General features: G+C 44.9%; 2 protein-coding genes across 3 annotated transcripts in view; both read left to right on the plus strand.

Annotated features, from left to right (window-relative positions):
* Positions 1–10000, plus strand: part of fam114a2 (family with sequence similarity 114 member A2) — a 508616-nt gene that overhangs the window by 361345 nt on the left and 137271 nt on the right. The gene's annotated exons all lie outside the window — the stretch shown is intronic.
* Positions 1–10000, plus strand: part of sgcd (sarcoglycan, delta (dystrophin-associated glycoprotein)) — a 282814-nt gene that overhangs the window by 150144 nt on the left and 122670 nt on the right. The window contains exon 1 of one of the 2 annotated variants that reach the window (XM_061056169.1): positions 1799–2152. The exons of the other annotated variant lie outside the window; for it this stretch is intronic. Within the exon in view, the coding sequence (XP_060912152.1) occupies positions 2150–2152 (3 nt within the window). The 5' untranslated portion in view covers positions 1799–2149. Of the gene's footprint in view, positions 1–1798; positions 2153–10000 lie in introns of those variants that run through there. 2 annotated transcript variants of the gene reach the window in all.

The raw sequence follows: 10000 nt of genomic DNA on the forward strand, positions 1-10000 counted from the left end.
CTGTTGTTCTTTTCAGTTATTTTTGGAGCCTTTTTGCCTTTATTAGAGGCGGACAGTTGAAGAGACACAGGAACCATTGGGAGGAGGGGGGGGGTGTGATGTGCAGCAAAGGGCCGAGGTCAGATTCGAGCCCCACGGCCGCTGCCATGTGGACTACAGCCTCAGTACACGGGGCCCACAACATCACCGCTAGGCCATCGGACGCCCCACGGCTGTGGTCTTCATCGTACCTCATGAATCAGCAGCTGCAGTGAAATTAAGGAGACAAAAGACGTATCAACGGCTTCACTTCAACTCAATGTCAGCGGATTTCTCTCACTTAAATGTTCATAACTCCTTAAAGTTTCAGAATGTGTTGAAAGATCAACATTCTGTATTTAAAGTCTCAGAGACACAAAGTCCGACTTCTCTGGACCATATTCAAAGCATCACAGACGTGAGACGTCAAAGCAGTGAAGATGTGTGAGCTCCTCGCTCGAGTTAAACTTAAATCACACAAATGCTCGTTTGAGGCTGAACGTACTTTGGACTTGAGATTTGTTAGCGGGCTCAGATTGAGAAAACATGGAGGTTTTATGGACTGTAGCGAGTCATTGACCGTGCATGCTTTTCTGTTTCAACAGTTTTAACTTTGTTATTGAACCGCATGTCTGGATGTCCGGCTCTGGTTTTCATCTGTTCTTAGTAAAACAAGAGAGTAGAAACGTATTGGAGTCAAAACACTCAAAGCATCTCTGGAGTTTGGAATTAGATGCAAAAAAAATGAAAAGATTTATTGTGGTCTGGCATGCAAAGACATCTTCGGGATGATCCTATTGGTCTAACACACGTAAGCCATGACCTCTCCTTTTGTCTCATTGTTCCAAGTTTGAATCACATGATTCACTCATCAAGCGTTACGTTAAAGGAGATCTATTCTGCTGATCCATCTTTATACATTCATATTATGTTCTATCAGAGCAAAGCATGGAGCAATGTTGTAGGACACGCCCACCTGAGATCTCATTCAGGCAGAGCTGGCCAATCAGGTGATGACTTAGATCGTCTGCAGACGGCTGCTGTGATGTCAATGCACGTAAAGAAACTGCTTCTCTGCACTCTTATGTTGATTTGTGGGATCTTATGCATTGATGTATTTAAGCAAAAAAACTGTCATAAAAGTGTCAGACCACCCCCCCCCCCCCCCCCTTCACCCCCCTTCACCCCCCTCGCCTCTCACGCTGTGAGATGCATGAGTGGACGAGATTTCAGGGGCAGCCTGTTTTTCATTTTCAGGAGTGCATGTGTGAAAAAGCCTTCAGAGATCAGCTGGTTACATAAACGTTCAGATCATGTTGCAGCTCCGCAGCTATAGATAGACGTGCATCCATAACCGTGCAGACTGCGTCTAATTAGAGAGGATGAGAATCTTTTACAGCCACGACGCCGTGCAGACATGAAAACAGGCTCACGGTCTTCAGCTGTGTGAGTCTTTGTGTTCTTATGTGCTTCTTAAACGTGGAAAAGAAAAAAAAAACATTTGAATACCACGCTGTGTTCTCGCTAATAAAAAACAGAAGAGGCAGGGCTCCGTTTTGCTGGAGAGGGAGGCGTCGTCATGACAACACAACACTCTTCATACAAAAGCCCCGCCTCTTTTAAACTTCAAAACCAGAAGCCCACATGTGTCTGTGGTTCTAAATGTGGCAGGAGGGGCAGGGGCTGCGGGGCCTGAGAGAGACAGGGGGGGGGGGGGGGGGGGGCGGTGCAACACGAGTCTCTACAGCAGAAGAAGAAGAAGAAGAAAAAAAAACAGAGAGAGAGAGAGAGAGAGAGAGACAGCTGGGTCACGGGAGTCCACCAAGCATCCAGGAAACAGCTCACAGCTCAGGGGGCTCGGGCCAAAAGAGGCGGGGAGCAGTTTGTTATTGGAAAAGCTGACAGCAGAGCGAGGCAGCGGGGAGGAGAGAGAGAGAGAGAGAGAGAGAGAGAGAGAGAGAGGTGGCTGCCTGACTTTGACTTGGTCAGTGAAGGCCTCATGCAGCTTCTCAACAGCAACTCAATCCACTTTTGATCTGCCTGACACACCTCAGCTCACAGCAGAGCTCGCAGAGGGGGAGTACAGAGAGGGATAAACAGGAGAGAGGAAGGGGAATAAAAAAAAGCAAAGATGGTAAGTTTGTTTGAACTTCTCCTTTAGGTGTGGTTTGTTGGTGTGGCTGTTGTGGGCGGGGAGGAGGTGGGCCGAGCTTCAAACGCCCTCAAAAAAAAGTGGAGCAAATCAGAGCTGCAACTTCTTCATTGTTAGTTTCCCTTGTTTCTCTTGGAAGATTTTTATTTTCCTCACATTATCCATGCTGGCTGGGAAGAAGAAAAAAAAACATAATAAGTGCTTCGGCATGCAGAGCCCCAGAGAGAGAGAGAGAGACAGTTTGTGACTCTCAATTGTTGTGAGTGAGAAAAGTTTGGAGGAAATGAAGCCGGGGAACTTTCTCTTCATAAAAGGAAACTGCAAGGAAAGTGATTTCCAAGGCTGCTTGCTCTAAATCTCTGCGCTCTTTCTTTGTGTGTAGAAGAGGGAGTGGGTGGGCTGACCGGCCCACTTCCCCATATCAGTCCCCGCAACACATTTGGTTTCAATTACTTTATCCCTCTGGGGAACAAGTTGCTATAAATAAGTAACAAGAAGCTGCGTGTGGACAGACTGCTGCCTACTGTTGGAGGAGGAGGGGGGAGGGGGGGGGACGCATGCCTCAACACTGACTGTGGTTCTGATCTGGGTGGGGGGGCGGGGTCACAGGGAGGGTCAGATGGCTGAGTTGTGGTGAATGGGCGTGTGTGTTGTTGTGAAGGAGGTCTCGTCTAGTCGTTGGGTAAAAGTGTTTTCTGACAGGAAGTGAGAGGAAGTCCGATCACGAGCAGGAAACTGTTTGCTTATTAAAGGTGACGTCTAAGACCCCCGTGTCCACTCTGATGTCGCTGTCACACACGCACAAAACTCCTGAAAACTTTGGTTTTACAGCTGCATGTAGTAGTAGTAATAATTTATTTCGGTCACAAGAAAAAACAAAAACAGAGAGGCTGAAGCTTTATCTTATTACACCTACCCTACACCCACATCTTATTATTTAAGACACTTCTAGGTTACAAAAAAACAAAAGAACAAAATTTGTTCCAAGAATTTCTTAAAAAAACAAATGAAACAAACAAAACAGAAGTCACACTCACAAAAGATAATCAAACCGACCTTTTATATTTGTTAAACAACATTTTTTTTTAAACAAAAATTTTAAATCTGGAAAGTGAACTACACATTCTTAAATGTGTGAACATAAACACATGTTTTCACCCGGAGTGTTTCCTGTCTGCACCCGAGGAAGACTTCCACCTGACGTCAGGGTGAGAACAGAGCAAGGCAAGGCAAATTTATTTATGTCGCACATTTCAACAACGAGGCGATTCAAAGAGCTTCACACGAGACATGAAAAGCATCATGACAGAGGAAAGAAAAGAAACATTCAAATAGAACATTTAAAAAATCACTGAAATTATTAAATCTGAAAATATGTTCAAATAAAAATAATTCAAATTAAATTAATTTAAATAAAATAATTAAAAATAAAAGTAAAGAAATTAAAAGAGTAATAATAATTACAGTGCAGAGTGAAAGTTTAAAATCTTATTAAAGAGCAGGAGATAATCAGGAAAATTAGCCGCAAGCGAGCACGAGGAGGTGATGATGTTAAAGACCATAGACTGACTGCAGGTAACAAACCTGCTTCAGTATGAGTTCTGTTCACCGGGATGTTCTTCTCGGCTCTTTGTGTCGACATTGTGATTCTGTGGATCGACAGGTAACACAGATTTAGAGGCTAAACTTCTCGTCTGACGCTGTTTGCACTTTGTGTTGCAGGCTGATTCTGTTGCTGTGAGAACTGAGAGTTTCTGATTATTATTTGTGCAAACATGAGAGCCAGTGTTGATGTTTATAAAGTCCTTGTGTGTTTGATCAGCTCTGTGATTGGTTGAAATGACGAGTGTCACCTTTAGAGGCTTTCAAAGTTTCTGAGAAGTGATTTAATGTTCCTCCTGAAGTGACGTGTTCATCAGTATGAACCACACGTGTTCATCGCTGAAAGGCTTTAAAATCCACATTTACAGTTCTGTAACTTTTCAGAAATTGTGCTGATGAGTTTGTGTTTGTTTCCTGGCAGAGGAGCGGCGGTGAGCGATGCCTTTTTTTTTTTTTCCAAACTCAAAATTGCTGCCTCAGGTTTTGTAAAGGTCTCATTATCCCAATTTTGTTTGACAAGATTTTTCTGCCGAGCTCGGTGAGCGTGACGAGACTGAAGTCTGGCTCCGCTTGATTACACTTATTGAGATGCAACACATCTGCCCTTTCTGCAGAGGATGGTCACGAATGTAGAGATAGAAATCAGAGACAAACCGGGGGACTGAGAACTCTGTTCAGACTCCGAGGAACACGTTGACACTCCTCTGTGGGAAAACAACAGAACTGTTTGTATGCACAAAATGAATCTGATGGTAAAGAGGTGAAGAGAGACAGGAAACATTCAGAGGAGAGAGAGTGTGAGGGGATGACGTGCAACAAAGGGATTTGGACCCACGGCTGCTGCGACGATCAGATCAGCTGTTTCTTTACACCTTTTTTTATTCTATGTCTTTTCAAGAAAACAAAGATTGTCTCGCTGTAAAGGAAGAATGTTCAACATGTTCCACATAAATAAATCATAAAGTCTGTCCTGTGTAAATGTGTCTCTGAGTCCTGACTGTCTACAATGAGGGAGAAGCTCGAGTCCCGCTGGCTGTGTTGTTGTCAGAGCCGTGTTTACATGGACGGGACGGCCGGCTCCTCCCCTTGTGTATAAAAGCTGTTTTAGTCAAGAACTAGAGAGAAGAAGAACATACTCACTGATTATTTGGATGTTAGTAAGAGTTTTTAGATCACGCTCATTCTGTGTCAGTTTACATGAAATGTGAAGCTACGAGCTAACTAAAGAGTGCTAACATTAGCATGCTAACGCAACAATGTGAAGCTACGAGCTAACTAAAGAGTGCTAACATTAGCATGCTAACACAACAATGTGAAGCTACGAGCTAACTAAAGAGTGCTAACATTAGCATGCTAACACAACAATGCAGGACACAGGTGATAGCAGCTCGAGACGAGGGCAATTTTGTCCGCACTTTGCTCTTAATGGTGTTTAATTATGTTGCGTTCTAGTTAATAACTCCTTCATGTGAATGTGAGTGGAGAGGGGTTGGAGGTGTGTCTCTGGAGGAGAGCGGAGGCTTCAGTATGGAGGAGGCGTGGCCTAACAGCTGTTTGTTTTGGTTTCATGCTGGAGCTCAAGGGCGCCATCTACTGGATCAAAAAGTTGCACATTCTTCCTTTAAGTTAAAGCAGTTAATATCGAGAAGTTTGAAAGTATTGAACATTTTGTGAACTGTTCTTCTTTGTGGAAAGTCTAAATGTTGTTTGCTTCTGAAAGTCAGAACATACCTCGGAGTAAACCTCAGATAGGCGTTCCCCACCTCAATATGACACTTAGTAGAGCCAAGGTTAACTGTGCATCATTCAAATGTTTATATTTTTTTATCATAGAATATCAGGATGAAAAAGTGAAGGATGAAGCGGGGGTTTCCAGCTTCTTGTTTCTAATCGTCTCTGGACGTCAGCCCGAGGATCAGATAAGTTGGATGTTTGCTCGTCTGTGGTCGGACACAGAGAACAAACAGGAAGTCATGAAGGAAAATTAGCCTTAATTACAGCGTGTTAGCGACAGCCAGCAGCCGTTTGGACCCTCTGCTCCTGTTTACACAAAGATTACATTCGCCTGAAGTCGCCTCTGTCACCTCCCGAGTCCACTCCCCCCCCACTGTGCCTCGGCTGTGAAACACAGCCCACCTGCTTCAGGACACACTGCAGCTGTCGCTTCACACACAGTTATATCGGGAACACAGTCAGAGCTCAAAATATACAACGACCTTCCAGCCCCCACAACCCCCCCAACCCCCCCAACCCCCCCAACCCCCCCGACTATCTGTCTCTGTCTCTTCTCTTTACTGTCTGCCTGCAGCAGCCTCCGACTGTTTTTACTCCTGCCTTCAAGACGGAGAGAAACACAGTCAGACTCACTGTCAGAAACACAGAAACATGAACCCCAAATGCAGAAAATACCTTCAAACAGTGGAGTAAATTATGATCTTCAAACTTAGGATTTAACCTGGATTTAGCTCTGAAGCTTCAGTGTTTATCCAGCTCTGCATGGGTCTGTAAACCTTTCTGTGTTCTAACCTCTCTCCATTTTTCAAAAGCATCTCCAATATTGATCCTAGTTTGAGCACGTTTCTGCTCGTGGAGCTTATTAGAAACATGCAGAGGCTTTTTAGGTCGGGTACAATCACTTCTATCTGAACCACTTCTCTTGCCCGCTTCCATCGCTACAACACCTGTTGACCTGATAACTGCTCTCATATCTGACAAACAGAGGGGCGTCCAAAACGGCCGTGTGGGGGGGTCTTAAAAGCGCCTACCTTCTCTGGTCCAAACAAATCCAGAGCATTCAGGAGCAGAATCTAAAGTTAGAAGGAGGACATACTGGCTGCTGCATTGTTGTCAGAGAAGCCAGCACTTCAACATAGCATGTTTCCTTAATGTCTGATCAGATAGTAAGATACCTTTATCATCTCACTCTCTACACATCTCACTGACTGGACCTTTAAGTAATGCATTAACTCAGTTGTTTCAGTCATCATAGTTCAGGAGTTTTAAGGGATGAACTTATACTCGTCGGGAACTTCTCCTTCATATTGCTCTCTGAAAAGCTACTGTTCCCTCGCTCCATTGTTTAACATTCATGTGCGTTCTGTTTTTAATGAAATGATGATGATATTAAGAGACTCAGTTAACCTGCTGTTCTGATTCTTTTTGGATGAGTAGAAGATATTTTAAAGTTTTGCTTGAATGTTTGGAAGTGTTGCTGCAGCTCCGACTCTCTCTCTCTGTCTCTCCCTCTCTCTCTGTCTCTCCCTCTCTCTCTCTCTGTCTCTCTCTCTCTCTCTCTCTCTCTCTCTGTCTCTCTCTCTCTCTCTCTCTCTCTCTCTCTCCCTCTCTCTGTCTCTCTCTCTCTCACTCTCTCTCTCTCTCTCTCTCTCTCTGTCTCTCTCTCTCTCTCTCTCTCTCTCTCTCTCTCTCTCTCTCTCTCTCTCTCTCTCTCTCTCTCTCTCTCTCTCTCTCTCTCTCTCTCTCTCTCCCTCTCTCTGTCTCTCTCTCTCTCTCTCTCTCTCTCTCTCTCCCTCAGACAGCTCTGAGTGTTGAGACTCTGTTGACTTTTTTAGCTCCTGTGCTGAATGTTCTTGTGTTTCTCAGTCGGTGGAATCACGACCGAGGTTACAGAGTCGACTTTACTTTCTCAAACTTCTTCCACAAGTTTGAAGCCAAACCGTCTCAGTACGAGTGCCCAGAGAAAGACAATAACCCGACGTGACTCTGATCAAGGACGCCGTTCATCTTCAGCACAGCTTTTAGCAAAATGGCTGCCAGTACACAGAAACTATATTTAAGGGCTGGCATCACGCCTTGCGGACAGTTTCCTGACTCCAACTTTCCAAAACCATAAAAGCACCCAAAGTCTGGAAAACTGTGACGGATGACTCATCAGACCTTTTCATTCTGGTGCAGCGGAGGATTGCAGAACACTTAGCGACAGCTCTTTTACTTTTGACGTGGGACTAAAACCTCGTTTCTAAAATGGCAACGACTCCACAGAGAGCAGAAGTGTCTGAGTGTCCTCAGGTGTGGATGAAAAATCTGTTTTTATGTCTCTCCTGTCTGCACCAGAACTGAAACATGTCTGTGGTTTAAAAGATCAGAAATCAACGAGCTGGTCTGGAGGCTAATTTCAAGCTATCAAGAGAAGTTGTAGAACAATTCAAATGAATGATATTTTGAAATGTTTGAAGCGTCAGCAGGAAGCTGTTTACCACCGACGAGCTCCCAAAAAAAACAACCGCTAACTAACAAGCACTCAACAGCATCAACGTTCCTTTACCTACAGGTACAAATAAAGTAACCTGAACTTGAACCTGAACCTGAACTTGAACCTGAACCTGAACCTGAACCTGAACCTGAACCTGAACCTGAGGCTGGTGGAGGAAGTTATGTGTAGAACTGATGTTGTACAGTGAAGTAAACGCTGCTCTCACTTCCATTAAAGAGGACATATGATCCCCCTCCTCCACCTTTTCTAACAGTCCCCTCCTCCACCTTTTCAAACAGTCCCCTCCTCCACCTTTTCAAACAGTCCCCTCCTCCACCTTTTCAAACAGTCCCCTCCTCCACCTTTTCTAACAGTCCCCTCCTCCACCTTTTCAAACAGTCCCCTCCTCCACCTTTTCTAACAGTCCCCCTCCTCCACCTTTTCAAACAGTCCCCTCCTCCACCTTTTCTAACAGTCCCCTCCTCCACCTTTTCTAACAGTCCCCCTCCTCCACCTTTTCAAACAGTCCCCTCCTCCATCTTTTCAAACAGTCCCCTCCTCCACCTTTTCAAACAGTCCCCCTCCTCCACCTTTTCAAACAGTCCCCTCCTCCACCTTTTCAAACAGTCCCCTCCTCCACCTTTTCAAACAGTCCCCCTCCTCCACCTTTTCAAACAGTCCCCTCCTCCACCTTTTCAAACAGTCCCCCTGTGGTCTAAATGAAACATCTGTGCTTTGGTCAAAATATAACATGAATCAAGCACCAGAGGAGGTTTGTGACCCTGTAGAAACCAGCTCTCTCAGAACGCTCCGTTTTGGTGTGTGTGTCTCTTTAAATGCAATGAGTCTGCAGGAGGGGGGAGAAAACAACTGGAACGCTGCACGAGAGACCGTCCCCTGTGGTTGCTTATCTGAAGGCTAAGACGATCTGAAATTAAAGTCTGTTTTAAAAATAGACAACAAAAGGTGAAAGTCTGAAAACCACAAAGACGGTGGAATGATTCATTGATGACAACGCGGTGGATCGGTTACGGTTCAGTTCGGTTTTAGCAACAGAAACAGCTTAGTCATGTTTGGGACAAAATCACTGTGAGGGTTGAAACAAGCAAGGCCAGTGATTGGTCAGCTTGGTAGCATCATATTTCAAGCATTTCGCTGCCATTTTCTTAATCCTGCAAACAGAAAAACACTTGGACGCTATCATTAGCTCCAACTCCAGAATCATACACACAGTTTCAGTCGCCATGGCGTCCTGAACACAAACAAGCAGAGAATGTAGCCGAGCCAGAAGCTGGCGATTATATCATCATAGAAATCACACCACCGACTCTCGTCTTGAGGCGGTTCATTTAAGAGCTGCGCCGACACCAACGCACGAGTGCAGACCTCAGCCTCCTGAAGTGGCGGGTCACTAATGTCACACACTTTACACAGATACAGGAAGTGACTCACTGCACTCTATCTCTCTGCTTTAACGTCAGTGGTCGGGCGTGTCAGAGCTGCTGGCATGGCTGCAGACACTTAGTCTTCTCAGAAGGTTATTTATATCATTAATGTTCCCGCAGGGAGGAGTTTACAGCTGACTGTCAGACGGCTTCACACTCTGGGAGCTAAAACGTCTGAGCCACTTTACGGTCCACTTCCTGTAACGTCTGCCTCTCACAGTCCAGTCCATTTTGACTTTTAACGCCCAAAATCACAAAATCATAACCTGCATCGGAGGGCTTTACTGTCTGTGTACGAGCGTCATATCAGTAACATGTAAAGATCATTAAAATACTACAAACATTTATTTATCTTCTTGTTTTTCTCTGATGTGATGAAGAAAACTACATCTTCATCTTTACAACTTCTGAGAGCTTCAGTTAGCGATGTTCAGAGACAGTTAAAGGAGCAGTATGTAACTCTGACTCCTAGTGTTTAAAATGGGTACTGCAGTCTAAATTCTAAACATCATAGAGAGCTGTCTCCCCCCCCCCCCCCCCCTCCTCTTTAGAGTCGATGCTCACTCAGGTCAC

This window comes from Labrus mixtus, chromosome 14, assembly GCF_963584025.1.
Source record: "Labrus mixtus chromosome 14, fLabMix1.1, whole genome shotgun sequence".
Taxonomy (NCBI): Eukaryota; Metazoa; Chordata; class Actinopteri; order Labriformes; family Labridae; genus Labrus; species Labrus mixtus.